Below are 22,092 nucleotides of genomic sequence, written 5' to 3' on the forward strand. Positions count from 1 at the left end.
ATATACTTCAAAAGAAATGAACCTGATTCGCATTAATTTACATCTACTAAAACTTAACTAGAAATAGTAGCATAAGCACAGACCTTAGAATGAGGTGGCTGCCACCTGGGGATTGTATATGCTGGTCCAGTAGCACTGCCTCGCATGGGTAATGAACAAGCTGGGAAGAAAACTCCCCCAAAATATTCACCTTACCTAATAGGACTGTTCTGGCACTTACCTCATCTTGGAATTTCAGTACAGTGGAGATGTTGGTTTGGTACTCTTAGAATTAACATTACTAATCAGAGTTTTTGATAAAAACCATTTAATACTTCCATTGAAACTTACACATGCCAAAACAAGTGAATGTACATTAACATGGTGCTGATTTATAAACAAATATACACACTTTGCACTGCAAAACAAACCACTTAAATATACAGTCCTCTGGCTGCACCTAAACAACTAAGGTAAAAGGTATGAAATATCTTTAACAACAAAAGTATGTAAATAGTAATTAAAAAAAGTCTGTGTTACAAATACTTGCATGCCCATTCTTTATTGGGACAGCAAATAAAAGATGGCACAGAATGAAGCTGTTACATGATTCTAGCATTTGAACCCAGGTAGTAAACAAGCTGAATAGACTCAGTCCACCTAAACTTGAGTGTTAAGAGTATCTTAAATTTCTGTACAGTCTTACAGTTGTAAAATATGATTAGTAAAATTAAAGTAGCTTTTAGGTGTTATGATACTTTCAATAGTTAACTGCTCAGATACTTCATCTTAAACAATGTTTTATGCATGGAGGCCTGTGGAATGTAATACTGACAGATTAATAGAAAAGTTAGGGTAACCAAGAGTAAGAATTTTAAATTATAATTTTATACTTTCAGTGAAATAATTTAGCATCTTTAATATTAATTAGATTATTTGTAAGTCCATATGCAATTCAAATAAGCTGGATCCAAAATTAAGCAGGTTTTTAAAATTAAAACTGTATGGGAGGATTTAGTGAGGCAGTCATGCTAATTTATGAGCTTGACCATTATTAAAACTGAGAGCATTGCCCAGTTCTCCAGTGCTATCTGTTTGTATCATCCTTTCTCTGAAAGGAGTCAAGAAAAGTATTCATGGAGAAATGTTCTCTCTCAGGGAATACTAGAGTGTATGTTTCATCTGTTAGAGAGCCACGCTTGTCAATTCCTATAATAAAAAACTCAATGCACTTTGGTAGGTTTTTAGGAAGACTACAGCATCTCTACTATACTAAAAGTCTGGCACAGCCCCAGTGAATGACTGACTGAACTACAGCATTGTTCCCACTAAGGCTGAGGCTGCTTAAAGCTTTTATCTTTTCTTTAGGCTCAAGTATCCTGAAAAGTCACCCAAGATACCTTTCTCAAAGAAAACAGATTCAGACTTATAAAATCACGTCAGTTCACATTGATACTTTACTAATACATTATTACAGGACATCCAAAAATTCCCCAAATAGTTAAAAGAGGACTCTTACTTTAAGAACCCTGTCTACTATCCAGGAAAATAAGCTGAGGCTGGTGTTACTGCAGCTTTTGGTGACGGTTGGGCTTTAGTTGGCAAGTACGGTTTCAGATACTCTGTAGAATAGCAGAAACAAGATACTGTTCTTAGAACCATAACTATTATTACCCTTTAAGTATATTTCAAATAAGGTCTTGTTTTACTATTTCCATACATACCTGAGTTAAGTGCATTTTGACTAAGCCCTCGTAAAGGAATGCTGTCATCTTTTTTCTTGAAATACTTTGATTCCAGCCCCAAATTATCACCAGTAGAAGTAAAAAGGCTAATTAAAATTTAAAACAAATGTAGTTAGTTAGCCATGCATTAACAACAAGTGTGGATACAGAAGAATCTTAACTTGGAAGTGGAACTAGTGCATTTCTATGAACTTTATCATTTAAAGGTAAACCATGACCAAGCAGGTTAAGAACAGTCTAGAACTAATTTTTTGACTGACCATCACTTGATAGCCTTAGATCTGTCACTAGGAGGGACAATGAACTTTTGTTCCTTGGGACCCACTCCTGAAAACTCTTCATTTGTTATCTACAAACCATACTTAATGACGAATTAAGTCTGCCACAACTTAAAATTCATTAACATATTGATGGAGAAAGGCAGGTGACAGAACTAGCTTGGTACTGGAAAAGTTTTGTTAAGTTCCAGACACACATAGAAGACAAATGGCTTTATAAAACATAATAATAAAAACAAACCCCCACACTAAAAATGCAATAGATGACACTTACTTCTCCTTATTTGCTGGATGACTAGTTGCAGTCACTATCTGAACATCTGAACATTGATTCATTTTTGAAAGCTGTGTGTTAAACTGAATCTGCAGAAACGTAAGAGTTAGAGGTTAGAGAGAACTACTCCAGATATGGTGGTCCACCAGTAAGCTTATTTAGAGAGTGAACTTTTCAGGGATTAATGTTTCTATACCTTGCATAGCACTTCTGTGCAGCAAAGCATGCAAGAATAAGCAACTTAAAACCAAGCATTAGCTATTACTAATAATAATGTTGAAGACAGAGTTTAAAAATACTAGGATATATAGTAAATATTTATGCATTTTCAGAAATATTCCAAACATTAAGCTTTGATATTTTATGCTATCACATTCTTAACCAAACAGAAGAGTCAAAGTGCCTGCCTTTGGTACTGGACATTGTGAATTGACATTTTTATTGTGTGCTGGTTCCAGAAAGTTCTGGAAGGCATACAGAGGAGAAATGGGATGACTGATTCCTGAGCTGGGAAAGGACGGTCGGTCAGGCTGTAAGAGAATAGAATACATCCATAAAGGAGAAGAACAATTCTTGAAATAATTGTTTGTAGAGATTCAAAATTCCCAGACTAACAGCTAACAACAACTACAAAGCTAATGCTCATTTGAGTCTTCCTGACAGGAAGAAAACGTCACTTTTCCAAGATTCTTCAGGAAAACCTGTAACTTTTAAGAAGTTAGACGAGTTGAGCACTCTTAGCTAATAATTCTAAGCTCATAATGAGCTACACACCCTGTAACTGATTAATATATTAGATGTACCTAGCTATAAATCAGAGACCTCTTTGCACGAATATGCCTTTCCACTACAGAATAAGAAGCTCATCAATTGCCAGGTGACAACAGGTATCCGTACACACAGGGGCAACAATGAACAAGAACCAGTAAGTCATGGTATTTAACAAAGATGATAGGTAATGTTTCCTGCCCCTTATTTTCAAGTTTCTAAATATCACTAGTAAGAGTATTCAAATAGTAGACTTTCCTTTTCAACCTATACAAAGACAATTAGTATGTAAGTTAACCTCACAACACAAAAATGCTACCTGTTTTTGTCCCTTCACCCTGCACTTCATCTTTTCCAAAATAATTTTGCATTGTTTTGTGTATTTTAATAAATAAGAGCTTAGAAAATTCTCACTTAGAAGACCAGGGCATCAAGTAGCACCCAACAGGGTATTATGTTATTACAAAAACAAACAAACAAAAAACCCCCCCCCCCCCCCCCCCCCCCCAAACACACCCACCAGAAATTATAGGGCCCAAAGAAGATGAAAGCACTTTTTTTTTTTTTAGTTCTTCTTTTAAGGCCATACATTTCAGGAATTAATGACTACATCATAACCATGTTATTTATAGTTATATCTTACCATGCCATGAGGTGAAATGGCAGTCCTAACACCACCATGTGTACTGGCAGAAGTCTCTAGCTTCTTTGCCATCTGAATTTCATTCAGCTGTTTGTTTAACCATGTGATTACTGAAGAGAGAAGAAAAAGGTCAAGCTCACTTCCTACCTCTTACAAGCTGTTTAAAACAGCAAGTAGCCCTTCCTCAGAAGTGACAGCTTAGTGGGCTGTTTTTCCTCCTTAAGCTCAAGCATCACTAGAAGGCCTAGTCTCAAGCTTCCTCCACCCCTACATGCCATTCTGTTTCTTCCTCTAGAGTTGGCCCCCCACATGCACACCACCCAAAGCACCAGCTGCAAAGAAAGTCTTCTCTACATGCACCTCTAGGTTGTTGCATACCTACTACAGACAGAAGCTTATTTTCCATAAATGACAATAATCACAGCCCTTTACAAAAAAAACCCCCCACAGGTAAAGCATTATAGTTGCTCCCATTAATTTTCAGTAGCAGCTCAATCACAATGTCATTTTTACAGAGGGGGAAATGAAATTGTATAAACCTACCATTTTCATTGGTTTTCAGTAACTGCTTACTTTCTTCTAGTTTTTGCATTGTAGTTTCTAGCTGTTCTTGTAGCTTGCAAACCTGCAATATTCCCATAATAAGTAAGTATAACACCATCAGGAGCTACTACTAATTACAAACTGAAGAAAAAAATATAAATACATAAAAAGGATCTATGAAATTGTTCTAAAATTATTTAGAGAAGTCTTTTACAAAAGCAATATGAGCTAATTCTTTTAAAATAAGCCCTACTTTTAGCTAGAGTTTTGACAAGATGACCGCCAGAAACCTTTCTGACCTTAATTTTTCTATGATTAAATAATGCAAGGACTCATAAGCATGAAAATATACTTAATGGAAGAAAAAGTTCACTCTGTTCCTGTTCTTGCCACCTTCCCCAACTTTGACATGAATATGCCCTCTAAAGTATGTCAGTTCATCCATTATATTGCTTTGTACTGTTAATACAATTTCAGTTTTCTTCCATATGGATGGATGGCTCTTACAAATCAGTTTAACATGAAAAAAATGAAAAATTGATTACCCATTTAAATAAATGTGTTAACTAAGTAAAAGAGTACATTCTATTCCACAGAAAGATTTAAGACCTTATTGCTGTAAGTAAGTTAAAAAACATAGAACTCAACACACTACATACAATAGCATTTACAGGACAGAGGGTTAACCTATCACAATACCTCCTGCTCTTTCATTTGAAGAGATTGTCCCATGTCCTGCAATTCTCTCTGCTCTTTTTGAAGTCTCTCTTCTTTTTCTGCCAATAGTTTTTCCTGCTGAATTGTTACTGTATTTTTCAATTTTAATTTACTCATTAGAGTTTTCAAATCTCCTTGTAACTTCTTGATAATTTCATTAGCCTATTAAAAAAATAATAAATCAGATGTTCTTAAAATAAAACACCTAAAAATAAGGAAGACATTTCATAAGGATAACGGAATGTTCAAACAAACCTTAAGAAGTTCAGCTGACAGTGACTTAATTGTTGTCTCTAGTTTTTCAATATGACTTTGTTTTTTCTCTGTACTCTCTTCCAGTATTGCCTTTAAAAGAATATTAAAAATACTATAATAAAGATACATGATAGACACCGCTTATGATTTCAAGTAGAACCTCAATAATTCTTTGAAAGATAATCCTTACAAGAAATTCAGTCCTTGCTTTTCAGTCAAATTACATAGGATCTCAATTCATCCATTTTTTTGTTTACAAAAAGTACCACTAACTTTACTCCAGTACCACAATATTAAAACAGTAGCAACCTTTGTAAAACTGAATCCAGTATACTTTTGATGCCATTATTTAGAATCTTTAATTACATATGAAAGCTTACTGGCTGTATTCATAGGAACTAGTCAGCTGCTAATCTATAGATACTGCAATTAAGAAGGTTCTACAGAGCTTTAGAGAAAGTTATTTTGAAACGTGAAGGAACCTTTTGTTCTTGCGTTGCATCTAATACTTCTTTTGTTCTAATAACTAGCTGATCTTTATCTTTGATCTCTTGTTCCAGAACAGCAACCCGTGTCTGTAGCTGATTAATGAGTTTCTCTTTTTCATGACATTCAGCATCCAGAGTAGCGTTCTCCCGACGCAGTGACAGCACCTCCTGCTTTGCTCTTTGACATTCCTAGAATGTTGGGAAGGAATTTTATTTTCTTTTTTTTTTAAGAAAACCTGTAATAGTAATTTAAACAAATCTATCTAAATAGTAAGCATAACGTGGAGTGAAGAGGAGCTGAACAAACTTAATATGCTATATTTTCTATTACATGCATAGGCAGGCAGTGTTAATGCTCTAAAAGTAGTAAGTTTGGTTATGGAAATTAATAAGCCATACATCTTCTATTCCAGAAAGCTTTGCTTTCAGTTCTCTGACTGTGGAGTCTCCTTTGTATCTCCTTTCTGTTAGATCTTTGTTGATGACCTCGAGTTCTGAGAGTCTGTTCTGTAACTGTTGAATACTTTTCTGATGCAAATTTTCTAACTCCTTTTTCTGTTGTTCGTGCTGTTGTTGGTACTGAGCTTGTGCCTATGAGAAGCAAAGAAACTAAGTAGTTATTCAATGAATCTGAAACTTAAGCCAAGAAACTATTCACATATAAGAATACTGTTAATTCTTTTCTGTTGTCATACCTGGAGAGCTCTTTCCTTTTCATTTGTCAGCTCCTGCGTGTGTTTGTTTGTTAGAGCTGTAGTGTATGATGTCCATTCATTTTTCAGTTTGTCTAGTTCTCGGCTCTTCTCTGACAAGCTCTGTTTAAGTTTGATAAAGCATATAGGGTTTTAAAAATTTAAGCATTTCAGTCAATACTGAATGAATGTTTACTGTTACTTCTTCAAAAGGACACAGAATTATTAAGAAAAGTCTAAATTTCAGCACAAGATGCCAAAATGTCTGTTCATTCTGTAAACAGGAAAGTAAGGCACTGAGAAGCTAAAGAGCACCTTTCTGGCACTGTGGGTAAAATAATCTTCATTTCCACTTGTATTTTCTTCCAACCACTATTTAAGAGCGAAAAAACAGTCTGCTGATATTCCCTACCCTTATAACTCAGTGCTGTAGTGGGAGGGGGGGGAATTCTTCAGCAGCGTCTTTTCCTCTTTTTGATTTGTAATTCTACGTTCCAATCTAGCAAACACATTCCAGTAACTCCAACTGAAACTGCAAAGATGAGGTAAACAAGTATTCCATTCCAAAAAAGGTCCAGAACAGGAGTTTTAATGGAATTTTTCTGTTTCATAATAGTCAAAAGTCACCTTGGTAATTCTAGAATTTGGCCTAAATCATCCTCTTGAAACACAAATGTGAAGTCATTACTGGGCTGACTGCAAAAATCAAGAAGTAGTACAGTAACATGACATCCAAGACTTCTGATTTACTTATCATGGTTTCACAAGTTTTCCAAACATAAGGCTTTCCAACCACTCACGGAATATGTAGAGTGTACTTATCTTCACACTACCATTATTTAGTACATAATTTGTGTATGCACATACAGGCAGACCTCTGTACAAAACCAAGTAATATTCTGTTTTAGTACTGTAAGAACTAAATTTTATTCTTCAGTTGCATGCTTTACTCATTCTTAAGAAAAGCTACAGTAGACTTCTTTTCTTCTTTTCACTCGCTCCCAAGTCAATTATCTTGGCTAGGTAGTGGCTAACCAACAAGCCCACAAGAAGGTACCTTTTCCATAGATTAAAAGAAGTGCAACTTACAACAGGAAAGTTAAAAATTTACACTACCTGTTGAGTGTAGCTCAGTTGTCTGGTAAGATCCTCTTCGGTTTTTCTAAGCTTTTCTTCCAACATCATTTTGTCTTCCTATGTACAAATTGACATCAAGTCAAATTGTTAGTTCCCAAAATACAAGTACTATTTAGCTTCCATTTTATCAGCATACCCTGCCTAAGCAACCACATACCTATTATATTTGTGGAAAAATCATCTTATTATATCTTATTCAATATGAAGTTTACTTAATTAATAAATTTAAAAGAAAAGGCATTAGCTCACAAGGTAAAACCCAAATTAAATTCTCACCAAGTTTCTATAAGGAAATAGTATCTTATCATAAAGACTTGTTTACAAAGGAGTTGCATGAACAACAAATTAACTGAAATACTGTAAATTTATGTTATTAAAATAGCTTATTAGGTGGCTATAGACATGACAGCACAGCAGGAGAGGCACAAATCCCAGGCTATAAACGGAAACAGACAACAGTCAAACTATGAGGCCATTAATTTCTCATTAAATAAAACCTAGCATGCTACCAACTGCATCAACATTACAATTTTAATTTGCTATTTATAGCTACTAGCCCTTAGAAGTCCATAAAGCCACAGAATTATATACACATGCATGCTTTCCCAAACCCAACTGCAGAACAAAGAGATTGAAAGTTTACAGTATTTTACTTTTCAGTTGATCTGGCAATCAGCACAAGGCTATGAAGCACAAGACACTGGAGCATTCAGAAGCATTGGACAGCTGCATACTGCATGCATTGCATGTGTAAAATACCTGATTTTCTGCCAGTTCAAATTACAGTGCTTGGCTGAATATACATGTAATATTTTCATTGCTAGAGTGACAGTAACAATTTAGTTTTATAACATGCACCCAAATAACTGCATGCAATGACATATGTGAGCTAAAAATAAAAAAAATAAACCAGAGCATACAATTTGGGACATACTTTTGAAGTATTAAGATGGAAAAAAATGCTTAAGTACACATAGCATCAAGGTCTAGTTGCAGCTTAGACAAGCCCTCATTTTACCTTAAGGCATTTCAAACAGCTGGCTAAAAACTTCTTTATTTCTGCATCATTTCCTGGTAGGAATTTTAGAGAGAGGTGAGTAAGATGTTTAAATGGGTTGGTCTCCACTACATTTAAAAAGACAGGTGTGTGATCTAGAACAGATGCTGAAGAAACTAACTGCAGCAAAAACCTAGGGAAAATAAAAAATAATCAAATATTTAGCATATTTCTTTTCCTGAAATTACTTGTAGGTCCTACAAGCTATTTTCAAATAAAATAGGTTTTTATATGTGCAATAAAGGGCTGTCCAGCTTTTGACGAAGAACAATGAAATTCAGTCCCGATATTGTAGTTAATACTACAAACAAATACCAACTAAAATGCTTGTACCTTACAGTAAGAAATGTACAAAACTGATTAGTTTGTTTATTTGTAAAATTTTCAGAAGCCCATCTTAGACTTAAGAGTCCAAAACCAAGTAAGGCCTTTGTAACCAAATTCAAAAGGAAAACAGACTCCTGACTTTTAAGTATCCTACAAGCTAGTAAGATTCACAGCCCACAGTACATACTTCAGGAAATGACCTGACTACTGAAGTGGAGCTAGGTACTCTGGACAGGCCTTTCTACCCACACAAACAAAAATAATATATGAAAAGGCCCCTACAGAGAAGAGTGGACTTCAGGTCTCCCCCCTCACATCTTAATATCTGAAATGAAAGTAGAAGAATCCTTGTCAGAATGCCTTATAACTTTGCCTTCTCCTGTGAAACAGAATTATTTACACCTTGGTCCACCAAATTCAGATTAGCTCTCTAGCAGTAAACTGTTTAAAAGAAAAAAAAAAAAAAAAAAAAAAAAAAAAAAAAAAAAAAGGACCAGTGCTGCATCCTTGCACATCTGCTAGCTTGTGAAGCTTGCCAGCTTCAACTCAGATGGGGAAACTATTACTAGACATCAATTCCACTGCTCAGTCCTCCTGAGACTTAGGTTTTGTCAGTAACATCCACTGACTGATACTCAAATGCATCCAGGGGAAAGTTAAATTACCCTTGTTGTACTGACCCTGAGAGTGGCTGACAAGTATTTTAAGAACTCAAAACACACACACAGAGTAATATGGCACTCACGTATTACCTACCTTGGGATATCTTTGTTCTGTTCCTGAATGCATTGCTGAAGCAGATCTATAAATTTTTGTGGGAAAGCAGAGAAGTCTACCAAGAGACCTTGCTGAGATTTTAAACTATATAAACAGAAAAAAAATAATTAACCATATGTGTAAGTGTAGTTTATTTCCTATGAAATATTTTGTTTACACTAGTAGAAAGAACTAATTCTGATCATGTCATTAAAGTTCGCTAGCATGTTATTTTCAATTCTGAACACAGAAGAAATGTGATCACATCTTGGATAATAATCAGCAGAGGATATTTTTGATTTCAAGAGTTTTTGCAAATGGGCTGCACTGAAAAAAAAGAAGTTACTGTAGCACAATAAATGTGCTCGTTTGAGTAGATGTCTTTCTTACAGCACAGAGTGGTACAGTTATTCAACAGAGGCACATGGAAGAAGCAAAGGACAATGAGGGGAGACTCAACCATTATGAAGACTTTATCTGCCTACTTGTTTATTTAATCGTGCACCTTCACCATAGACACAGTAAATTCAAAGACAGAAACATTCAACACTGTATGCACAAAGCCATACCTCATGTAACAAAACACTGCTTCTGCATACCTGTTTTACAAACACTATTTCACTTTTGCCTTTTGATCCCACACTGATCACATCCCTTTAAAAAAAAAACACAAAAAAAACCAACCAAAAAAACCCACCAAAAAACAAAGCAGAAAACTGAACTGCTCATGCCTGGTGCCCAAATTTGATGATAAATTCTGAGCAAGTAAAGTAAAATGAGACCCAACAGTACAATTAGTATGCAAGAAACCCATACGACAAAGGCTCAGGTCTATGAATCCATGTCCATGAAAACAGACTTTCCTCTTGCAATTATTTCTTGAAATAGTTCACACACATATAATAGTCAAGTAGTTACAATAAACAGAAGATGCAAGTAGTAATATTAACTGCGTTAGTGTAGCTATGCAGGGAACTTAACATCAGGATTCTGTCTTTCATCTGTATAATCCTGAGCCAATCACTTTCCTGTACTTGGCTGTTTAACCAGCTGGCCAAAGAGAGCAATACTACCAAAATACTGACAAAACTCTGCAAGTGAAAAATGCCAAAACCTAAATTCTAAGATAGACCATTCTAAGCTAAAAATATTCCTTCATTCTTTTTTGCCATTTAGAAATGTTTTACAGACATTATAATTTCACTTACCTTTGAAAATCTTCCTCAGATATGACAAGATTATAAAGGAAAAAAGGATCAGTATCATCAGTCAATCGAACAGCTAAATCCTGAAAAGACAGACATTTAAATATGATTTAAAATACTATAAACCACCCTGTAGGATTGTTTAAATATTGTAAACCAATATCGCAAACAAAAAATAAGATAGAATTGTGGCAACTAATTCAGAAGGTGAAAAACATTAGGTTTAACACAACTTCAAATATTACAGTGGGAAAAACAGGATTCCTCACAAAAATAAACCAAGTAAAAACCTTCAACTTTGAGCAGCAAAGGTTTCAATGTGTCTTCTTCATTTTACAGAAAGAAACCTATTTGCTATTCTTCCCCATCGTGAAATAGCGTAGCACTAGCAGTCCACTGTAATGGATCACAAACACATCACTCCCATAACTGGAAGTTTTTCAGAGCATAGTGCTCCTAAACATTTAAGAAACCACCTTCTGAGGAGTTCATGTATTTGAATACAGAGCTTTGCAAAGCAAGCATAAAAAGGATACAGCTGAAGCCCAGTAAGCTCATAAGGAAAATTGTAGCATAAAGCTGCTTAGCTTTTAAAAATAAACTTTTTTGTTCCCTGGAGGTCTACACAGAGTTTTGGAAAAACTGCCTTCTCTATAAACATTAGTCTTTCATTACAAGGCTGGGTTATGCAGAACACCTGGTACATTAGGCCCAGGCACCTGTTCTCTATGAGGCTCACACCCATGTGAAGAATATTCCCTAGCAGAGGCAAGAAAGGAAGTAGAAACCTGACAGCTCTTCCAACATAACTCAAGTGTGACCATAGCACATGTACATACACAGATCTGAAACAAGTTTCAGTAATTCAGATACCAGTAACACTAACAAAACTCTCAGTTGGAGATGTATAAACAAACTTAGGGATTTACATGTGCAGCTAGCTTGTTAAAACTAATATCACCCCAAACCAACTAGGGCAGACTGTTGAGCAGGATAATAATGTCCACTTGGTTTGATGTGCCATTAACTGATCCAAGCATTTGAAGGTATCTTTTTAGACTGATCACACACTGATGTACCCAACTGGATTTCCAGGCTCCTGCTGACACAGGCTGCAACTTGGTACACAGTTCTTGACTGAACTGCTTCTTCATGCAATATTATCATTGTCACAGTTAGCAGGATCTTACAAAAAAAAAAATGCTGTGCTCCTTTACAAACAAATCTTTACTCAATAACACTATAACAAACTAATGACCAATCTTAACATCATGGTAGGTGGATGTACAATTTAAGTGACAAATTAGACATACAACAAAAAAGATTTTATAACCTCCAGTAGTAATCTCATTGCTATTTTTCCTGAGAAAGATGATTTTTTTACTGCAAATTTAGTACATTCCTTCCTACCCCCACTGGATAAATTCCAAACATTCAAAGACTAACACACTTATCAATAAAAAGCAAATGTTACATCCACATACAAGTTGTCATTTTTTGCTAGTTGAGGACTTTGCAAAGACAACTGCTGCTCTACATTCTTAAGTAAGTGTTGAGTATATTTAAAGTGAGACCGCTCTTAAGCTCCAACTTGGGTTCCCCTGAGGGTCTCCAAATACTTTTAATTTGCAAGTTTACCAAGACCCATGAACAGCCAAACTAAGAGATATCTAAAAAGGCTAGGAAAAAAACCACCATACCAAACCAACTAAATTACTCAAGAAATGTTATAAAAAATAAGGTCAAGTGACAAACATACTAAAATCCTATTTTACTTTTCCTTTGCCTATTTATCCTCTTATACAATGAAATTCAGATAATACCTAATGAATGACACAAATTAAACTAATCCACAAACCTTTTTATGAACAGGATTAGAAATTGACAGTAGCTCAATATTCACCCGAACATTTACTCTCCTGTGTACAAAAAGATGAAGCTTAGTAACAAATCAAGAAAACATTCCCCAAATAACATGTGTTCATAGCCACATTACAGGAATCAGATGACACTTTGAAAACAAAAATTTAGGCAGAACTATCAAGAAAGTTCCCATTGATGACTACTACTAAGATACATGAAAGCCCCACAGTTTCAGTTATCATTACAGCTCCTCAGTCAACTCAGGTTTTTTTGTTGTTTGTTGTCCACCAAACTTTAAATAGCAAGGCAGAAATTTTGAAACATCGTCCAGAAACTAGAACCTTTGGAAAAGCCTGTTGAAATTTATTAACTATTGCTGAAAATTTTGATAATCATTTATACAGTGCTACCTTGTCTTCATTTACTTCTTGTTGAGTAACCCGAGAAGTTACTTGCGCTACAAAACACACCCACAGACATCAGCCTTTCCCTGCCTTCTAATACAGGCATGCCAGAGTAGCCCTAAGGCCTGCCTGCACACACTGCCTAATCCAGATAGGACCTATATTACTGAAATTCACTGTATTTTGAATAGACACTTAACGTCAAATACTCCCGGGCTTTCCCAAACCCCAGTGCTAAGCCATGCACACACGCACACGACTGCCCACGCCGCAGAGGCAGTAACGAAGGAGCTGAAATGCCCCAGGAGACCGCGGTAAGGCCGGCTCCAGCCCGCGAGGAGGAGGAGGAGAAGGCGGGCCTGCCCGCGGGGCAACCGCTGCGGCCTGGGAGACGCGCAAACGCAGCGCTGCGAGGACCCCTGCGGGGCCGAGGCAGGAATCCCGGCCCTCGCATCGCCTGCAGGGGGGACGCGTTTGGCCCCATAGCCCTCAAGCGTTTCTGGAAAGCCACTGCGTGTCTCCTCCGCCCCCTCTCCCCTGGCAAGGCACCCGCGGCAGCCACTCCAGCCCTCACTGACTGCCTCCAGCCTTGCTGCGACCAAGCCCCCTTCCCTCTGACCCAGAGGGTCCCCATAAGCAGCCCCAAAGCAAAAACAACGCAGGCAGCTACTAAGCTCACCGCCCGCACTACGCGCGGGGCCCCACCTCTCGCCCAGCAGCTGTTAGGGCACAAGGCAGGAAGAAAAGAGAGCAGGAAAGAACCTGCCGCTCAGCAGCCCTTCTCCTGAGGAATGCGATAAAAGCTCCCCGCAGCTAGCGAGGAAACCAAGTCAGAGCCCGCCGCACCGTTCAAGCTAGCCCCTCACCTCTCCTCGCAGCCCTGGCACCTCACTTGCACGCACACCGGCCGGTTGAACATACTCTCCGCCGCCATCTTGCGCTTCGAGTTTGGCGCCCGGCTCCCACGGAGGAGGAGCCTCAAGATGGAGGCGAGGCGGTGACCGCAGGGGGTCCTGGGAAGGAAATGGCGGCGGCGGAGCAGGGGTTAGGGTCTCCAGTTCCAGGGCGATGTGCCTACTTCGTGGAGAGGAAGAAGCGCTTCTGCAAGATGACCCCGGCTCCTGGGAGGCGCTTTTGCGGAGAGCATGGGCAGCAGGAGGTACCGGGCCTTGCCGGGCGGAGCAGCAGGCTCCCTTCTCCGGCTGGGGAGGATGGGCTCCTGGTCTCAGGGGAGCCCCGGCGTCTCTGGGAGGGGCTGGGGCAGGCGGAACCCCCGGCGGCACCCCGGGGGGCTGGGGGTGGCATGTCCGCCTGAGCTGGTCCCGCAGCAGGGGCAGGAGAGGCAGCGCCTGCGCCTTCCTTTGAGCCCTGGATGTGCTAAGGCTGTCGGTTCAGCCCAGCATTTACCCTGCCATTACATCATAGGCTTATTCTTTTAGGATCCGTTTATGTATAAAATTCTCGTCTTAGTTTCTCCATTCCGGTTAACCCACCTACCTCGGAATAGTTGTTGTATGAAAGTCAGATGTCCCTCAACAGCTTTTCTAAAACAGGAACACTGAAAGCATGCTGAAGTGTTGTCTAAAACTTTTTCTTTTGTAACTAGGAAGAAAATGATAGAAAAAGAATTCCGTGCCCTCTTGATCCAAAACAGTAAGTATATGTAAATGCTTTTCCTACTCTTTGTCAGAGTTCACATGATAAATGCTGTTACTTACTTTTTTTCCATTTGGATTTTAGCACTGTATATGAAGACCAACTACAAAAGCATTTAAAAAAATGTAATTCAAGAGAGAAGCCAAAGCCAGTAAGTGCAGTGTAAATTTAGCACTACTCCCTCTCAGATTTAAGACCCTAAACATTACAGGTCTGCAGAGAATTTATTGTGCTGACAGCAGCTGTGAACTGGAGGACAGCAGTCTTAGCAAGCACTACAGTAAGGACAGTGTGGAAGCTGAATAAGTACTTGCTGAAATGGAAATCACATTCTAGTCTCCTCATCTTCTATGTCCCCTCTCAGTGTAGTTCAGTACAACTTTTCAGTTCTCTTAGTTACAAATGAAAATGCCGAATTCATTTTTCTCAACAGCGTTCTCGAAGAACAGTCTCACAATGCCATTCATTTTAGAGGCATGATGAGAGATTGTCCTCAGAAAGCAAAACTAGCAGGGAGGCTCTAGGCATTTTCCTGCCTCTGGCAGTCTGCTGCCCTAGCCAACTGCCTGCTTCACTCCAGCTAGCAGTGAATTATGGAAAGCTAGGCTGACAGTTGCACCCAGTGCTGAGGGAAGGAATAGGATGTATGTCTTCAACAGCTGTTTCTAGAAAACAGAAGATGGCTTCTTTATTGTCTGCCTTTCTGCCTGATTGGTATTGCACCTTTAGTATTACCTGGAAAACCTTAAAATGGTCTCTGGAATCAGTCTAGTAAGCATTGACAGCTTAACTCTTATGAACATGTTCAATCTTGTCCAAATGTGTCCAAACAGTCATTTCTGCTGGGGATTCCGGATCAGACTATAGGAAAAAAATTACTTGGAATATCTTCTTTTGCAGTGGATTCCTATTGCTATGTACCTTATGATAAAACACTGAAGAATTTAGCTTTTTGCTTCCTGGTAATTACAGAATCAGATTGCTTTTCTTTTGATTTTTAAAGGTCTACTTTGTTCAAGATATTAATGCAGGTTTAAAAGATGTAGCAGAAATACCAGAAAAACAAGTAAGTACATTTATTTGTTCTAAAGCTCAGTCCCTACATAACATGTTGCAATTTATCATATGACTAAAGAACTAGCAAAAATAAAAGGGTCTTATATTTATGGGTGGTGCTTTTTTTTTCCTTAAAAAGGTACCTATCTCTTCTCTATCCAAAGAAGAGCTGGAGAACTTAATTATCAAGTTGAAAAAAGCAAGTAATGGTGAGCTTACTTAATACTGAAAATAAGATGTTTTAAATTGAATTGATTAAATATTTGATTGTTATTTTTTGTTAGATATCTGAAAATGTGAGATATTTGGCACTAAACACCTCTGAAGTAATTATCAACAAGATGTAGGCAATCCTCCAATAGCTAAATTTTACTCGGAAGAATAAACTAGATTGAGAGAATGTTCATATAGCGAATTTCCCTTCTTTTTGTGTTTTTTGTTTCCCACTCAAATATCATTACAGATAACAATACAGCTGTGTTATAAACATATGATGATATATTTATGCTCCCAACAGACTATGTTGTTAGCACTACAAATTGAGCTTATGTCTGAATATTGTAACTTGTGTGTTACAAAACCAGAAACCCTTGGAAACTGGAAACTTCTAGGTATAAGTTTTGCATTTGCATGCAGGCCTGGAACTTTGCCTTAAGGAACGAATACTGTCCCACCAGGCTTTACAAGAAGCCTTAAATGACCCAAAGAATGGGGAATCTGCTTTCAAACACTTGAAACAACAGGTATTGTCACTGCTTTACTAATAGCTATAGATGTTTTTGAACATGTGGAACTCTGCTGTTGTAAATTTGAGTGACTGTGCATGCATAATGCTAGTCAATTCATACAGAGGAAATCTGATATGGTCTATAACTCTGTGCTCTTCAAATAACAGCATATATATAACTTTTGAATGGCCGCTTTGTTAAGCATTAGTAACAAAAGTCACAAAAGTTTATTAGGATACTGAAATAAATTACAAATTGTGTGGTGGTGGTTTGAATTTTTACTTATATATTCTTATTTTATATTAACTCATAATAAATCTGAGCTATAAAAGGTAAAATGTTGTATTTGCTAAGAAGTAAAAGGAATTTTTTACTTTTTCTCTAAGAGCTGGTCCTAGATTTCCTGGTTATGTAACAGATGCATAAAAAGTATTGGAGAGCCTGAGTTTACCTTCTGCCTTTTTAATGGATATCGAACAGCAGGAATTTTAAGGAAAATGGATTGCATACTGTAGCAAAATAGAAAGTTTGGGGAAGAAAAATTTAAAAGTGAAAAATGTCTGTTTCGTGTACTTTCTTCCCATGCTCTACTTTCCTATGTATTACAAAATGTGTAACTGCAGCAGAGAGAAAGGGCTCTGTAGGCACTGATGCTTCACAGAAAATTCAGTATACTACCCATATATTGGATGGCTACTTCAAGAATCAGCAGAGAAAGATATTATAATGGGTACCTGATCCCAAAAATCCATTCCAGGAACTACTGGGTGGAGCTCTGTGAGCAGTGGAAGAAGGGCAGGGTGATGCTGACTAGCCAGAATTTATAATCCCTTTCTTCTGTACACACAAGATCTTTTCCCTAATCCCTCATAGAAGGGAAGGCTTGAAAAAGTCCTCTGCAGTTTGGTGAAGTAATCATTTTTCTATCAGGCATTACAATACATAGTGTATGTATTTGCTTGGTTCATAAATAATCTTTTGATGTTTGTAGGCTTCTATTTTAGGTAACATGGAAAAATTACATTTACTTGGTCCAGGAAGATGTTTTGTTGAGTTTGGAGCTGGGCGAGGAAAGCTGTCTCATTGGGTTGATGTTGCCTTACAGAATGTTGAAAATGTGCAGTTTTTGCTTGTGGAAAGGGCAACTACAAGATTCAAGGTAAGAGAGGATATCGTCACATTAGCAGAGTATAGTTTTTAAACTGTTGTCATTGAAGCTGTTAGTATTTGCTTTTTATCTTCAAAAATAACATAAAGCCTTTAAATTTTAAAGTTTTGAAAGTGTGATTGTCTATGTTCCATACTTCGCCAATAGTAAATTTATTAGAAAAAAATCCTGATATATAATGTTGGAAATGTGCAGGTGTTGACATGACAGGAAGACAGTCTGGCATTAATACCTGGAGCAAAATTATAATTATTACTGGCCAGCCCTACGTAATGATCTTCTTCTGTTTACACAGGTGGATGGAAAACATAAAAGGAGAGGTTCTATATTTGAAAGGCTTCAAGTTGATATTCAACATCTATGTTTAAGTAAGTTCCTTCTTGGCTTGCATAATTCTGAAATAGAGGCTTAATTTTAGATTTCAAATACTGGAGTTTAAGTCAGTTTAAATGGTTTTGAAGATTATTCTCAGTGGTTGCTTGGACACGTTAATGCTGTGTGTAGATACATATGTACACACATGTATATTAAATGGAGATTTAAAATTTTCTGCTTTTTATACACTTATAGGACATCATTATAGGTGAGAAATACCAAAACAAAAACATTTTGAAGGTTTTTTTAGAACTTGCAGGATTAAACACCTTTACATTTTTTGTTTTAGGTATGCAAAATGAAGCAAGTCCTGCATATCATTGATATGCTATGCATATCAGTACTATAGAATTTGTGGGAATGCCTGTCATCAGGAGATGCATTATTAATGTCATATTTATATTTCATAGGCAGTATAAAAAGGCTGAAATAGTTAAATATGCTTCTCAGCCACAGCATCCGATTCTCTTTTGTTTTAGAAAAAGAAACTTTCCTTTTAATAGCTTATAGCTGTATGTACAGACAACTATACTTTTTGTAGTGGTAAATATTTATTTCTTTACATGTGCTGAAATTATATTATTGAAATAATATATTATCAGAAAAAAATATTGCCCCAACTACAATAATAGATGTTCTGGGGTTGTTGTGGAGTGTGTGTGTGTGTGTGTTTATTTTCTTTGGGTTTTTTCCCATGTAGAGAAGGTACCTGTTCTGGAGAAGAAAAAACTACCAGTGGTAGGAATTGGGAAGCATTTGTGTGGTGCTGCAACAGGTATAAATTATATATGTGTTAACTTGTGGTGGGTTAACCCTAGCTAGATGCCAGGTGCCCACCAAAGCCATTCTATCACTCGCCGCCCCCCCCCCCCACTCCGCTGGACAGGGGAGAGGAAATAAAACAAAGGGCTCATGGGTCGAGATAAGGACAGGGAGAGATCACTCACCAATTACTGTCACGGGCTAAACAGACTCGACTTTGGCAATAAATTAATTTTCCCTGTCAACCAGAGTAGGATAATGAGAAATGAAACCAAATCTTAAAACACCTTCCCTCCACGCCTCCCTTCTTCCCAAGGCACAGCTTCACTCCTGGATTCTCTACCTACCTACCCCCCCCAAAAGCAGTGCAGGGGGATGGGGAATGGGGGTTACGATCAGTTCATCACACATTGTCTCTGCCACTCCTTCCTCCTCAGGGGGAGGACTCCTCACACTCTTCCCCTGCTCCATCGTGGGGTCCCTCCCATGGGATAGAGTCCTCCATGAACTTCTCCAATGTGAGCCCTTCCCACGGGCTGCAGTTCTTCACGAACTGCTCCAGCATGGGTCCTTTCCACGGGTTGCAGTCCTTCAGGAGCACACTGCTCCAGAATGGGTCCCCCCCAGGGTCACAAGTCCTGCCAGAAAACCTGCTCCAGCATGGGATCCTCTCTCCACAGATCCACAGGTCCTGCCAGGAGCCTGCTCCAGCGCAGGCTTCCCATGGGGTCACAGCCTCCTTCGGGCACCCGCTTATTCTGGCGTGGGGTCTTCTATGGGCTGCAGGTGGATATCTGCTCCACAGTGGACCTGCATGGACTGTAGGGGAACAACCCATCTCACCATGGTCTTCACCATGGGCCGCAGAGGAATCTCTGCTCTGGTGCACCTCCTCCCCCTCCTTCTTCACTGACCTTGGTGTCTGCAGGGTTGTTCCTGTTACCTGTTCTCAGTCCTTTCCCTGGCTGCTGTTTCTGTGTCCACTGCAACTTTTTTTTTACCTTCTTAAATATGTTATCACAGAGGCGCTACCACTATTGCTGATTGGCTCAGCCTTGGCCGGCAGCGGGTCTATCTCAGAGCCGGCTGGCATTGGCTCTGTCGGACACAGAGGAACTTCCAGCAGCTTCTCACAGAACCCACCCCTGTAACCCCCCGCTACCAAAACCTTGCCACGCAAAACCAATACATAACTGCAGAAAGTTAGGATACTAAATCTTACAGTCTGAATGGACTGATCTTCCAAACTGTCCTTTTAAGCTTTTCTTGCCCTCTAACCCTTTGTTGGTGAATGTAGCAATTACATTCTAAATATCTACTGACTTCTTCAGTGGAATAGTAAATGGATAATAGGTGCAAGCCTACTTTAGACAGAAGTAAAACCTTTCTTGTTTTTTATAGAGTAGAACAAAGAATAGTGTATGGTGGCATGGGTCATGAATTTGTAGTGGTTTGGGTTTTTTTAACACCATTGCCTCTACTCTGAAATATTTTTCTTTCTAAATTTGTATTAGCTATCTGAATATGCATCCCAAGCAAACAAGAGACTAATGTGTTTCTGTCCTGATAATTTTAAACTAATACACTCTTTAATCTCAAATATGACACCTATATAGGTACTGTTACAAAGATGACACAGTTAAGCATTTAGGAAGTACATCTACATATTAAATAGATTGCGTCCTAGATATTAAACTTTTAGAGCAAATACTTGCATGTTTTACTGGGAGTAGATCCTCCTACAATACACCAGTTTGTTAACAAAAGTATTTCAGATTCACTTGTGTAGAACAAATATTCAAGAGGATAAGCCCTTGGTAGCTCCAGAGGTCTCATAATACTCATCTAGCACTTAGGGTTTTCATGTTTTCAAAGCATGCTTGTAATTTCTAGTTATCCTTAAAATTGCTTTTTGTCTTAGTTTGCGCTATATACTTTTATTCTTCTTTGTGGGAAGTACATTCCCAACCACAGCAGAGCCTGTATAAATAATGGCATGGTGTTCATCACTAATTTTTGGGGGGTATATCTGTTTTTTCCCAGATCTTGCTTTGAGATGTTTGGTTGAGAGTTATACAGCTTGCTGTGATGGAGAAAATGAGCAGCCTGCACCAAAACGCTCTAGGACTGATATGACAGAGGTGGCTTCTAATAATTCTGCTGATAACGAAGGCAACAAAGAATACTGTAAGCCTGTAGCTGGAATTGTTATTGCACTGTGTTGCCATCACAAGTGTGACTGGACACACTATGTAGGCAGAGAGTTCTTTAAATCAGTAGGACTTGGACCAGTAGAATTTCATTATTTTCAGAGAATGAGTAGCTGGGCCACTTGTGGCCTGCGAGAAACCACAACCAAAGCCTCTACAAGTGAAGAAAGTGAAGATCAAACTAATGACACAGAAGAACATGAGCAAACATTCAGCAAGACAGAGAGCGGTTCTGATACTTTACAAGGGTATGTAAATTTTTTTCTAGCAAACAGACTCCTGCAGAAAAGCAAAATTATGTATAGTGGTATATGAAATTGTTTTGAGTTGTCAGAATTACTCATTTTACAGAAATGTTTTAATTACTAAATTTATAGAAATATTCTACTTTAAAAATACAATTTTCATGGACATATGTTTAAAAGTTTTTAAACAGTCATGCTTGCTTGAATTGAAATGAACTTAGTGATTTCAGTAGTTTTTCTAAGCTTAACTACTAATGTTAGTTAGCAAAACTGTTCTGACACATGTTGTTCATTCTTTTCCTCCTTTTTATGGAACTAGGATACTTACTGTTGAAGAACGAAAGGAGATAGGTTGCCTCTGTAAACTGCTGATTGATCATGGACGGATTGAATATTTACAACAACGAGGATACAAGGCTGTGCTACAGTATTATATAGAGTCTGCTGTGTCCTTGGAGAATGTCCTGTTGACAGCTGTCCCAAGTCCATCTTTGATACCAGAGCCAACTCATGTATGACAGGAGATAGATTTGGAATTGGTAGGAAAAAAAAACAAAACAAAACTATAAAACTTATCTGGATTTTCTTTAAAAAGCTAATTCTTTGCTTAGAAAAAAACTGTTTTAGTCTTCCCTGTACCCAGGAAAAGGTCTTTTATTTCCCAGTTTCACTGGGAATTACAAATATGCAAACCAGTTCTCATGAGTGGAAAAATAAAATCCCTAAGAATATTTGAAACCTGTTGTATGCTTCTTTGCTAG

The 22,092-nt window shown here is 37.9% G+C and overlaps 2 protein-coding genes across 4 annotated transcripts; one reads left to right on the forward strand and one right to left on the reverse strand.

The window, feature by feature from the left end:
- SASS6 (spindle assembly 6 homolog (C. elegans)) lies at nt 1-14,084 on the reverse strand. 2 transcript variants are annotated; one of them, XM_010563608.1, is made up of 18 exons: nt 13,998-14,084; nt 12,723-12,783; nt 10,868-10,947; nt 9,660-9,764; nt 8,538-8,709; nt 7,499-7,576; nt 6,386-6,505; nt 6,090-6,281; nt 5,685-5,879; nt 5,203-5,292; nt 4,930-5,109; nt 4,231-4,312; nt 3,688-3,797; nt 2,684-2,806; nt 2,277-2,365; nt 1,704-1,810; nt 1,499-1,601; nt 1-172 (listed from the first exon to the last, which is right to left on the reverse strand). In XM_010563608.1, the coding sequence occupies exons 1-17, from the start codon at nt 14,063-14,065 to the stop codon at nt 1,516-1,518; spliced, it is 1,938 nt and encodes a 645-aa protein (XP_010561910.1). In that variant the 5' UTR covers nt 14,066-14,084; the 3' UTR covers nt 1-172; nt 1,499-1,515. The 2 variants fall into 2 exon arrangements, with proteins under 2 accessions (XP_010561910.1, XP_010561909.1); XM_010563607.1 differs by lacking the exon at nt 1-172 and having other exon boundaries at nt 1,418-1,601.
- Nucleotides 14,075-22,057, forward strand: TRMT13 (tRNA methyltransferase 13 homolog (S. cerevisiae)). 2 transcript variants are annotated; one of them, XM_010563606.1, is made up of 11 exons: nt 14,144-14,290; nt 14,738-14,784; nt 14,872-14,938; nt 15,791-15,853; nt 15,983-16,052; nt 16,480-16,586; nt 17,563-17,730; nt 18,035-18,107; nt 18,815-18,889; nt 20,920-21,334; nt 21,651-22,057. In XM_010563606.1, the coding sequence occupies exons 1-11, from the start codon at nt 14,156-14,158 to the stop codon at nt 21,847-21,849; spliced, it is 1,419 nt and encodes a 472-aa protein (XP_010561908.1). In that variant the 5' UTR covers nt 14,144-14,155; the 3' UTR covers nt 21,850-22,057. The 2 variants fall into 2 exon arrangements, with proteins under 2 accessions (XP_010561906.1, XP_010561908.1); XM_010563604.1 differs by lacking the exon at nt 18,815-18,889 and having other exon boundaries at nt 14,075-14,290.
- The last annotated feature ends 35 nt before the right edge of the window (nt 22,058-22,092 follow it).

This window comes from Haliaeetus leucocephalus, unplaced genomic scaffold (assembly GCF_000737465.1).
Source record: "Haliaeetus leucocephalus isolate CR32 unplaced genomic scaffold, Haliaeetus_leucocephalus-4.0 Scaffold172, whole genome shotgun sequence".
Lineage (NCBI taxonomy): Eukaryota > Metazoa > Chordata > Aves > Accipitriformes > Accipitridae > Haliaeetus > Haliaeetus leucocephalus.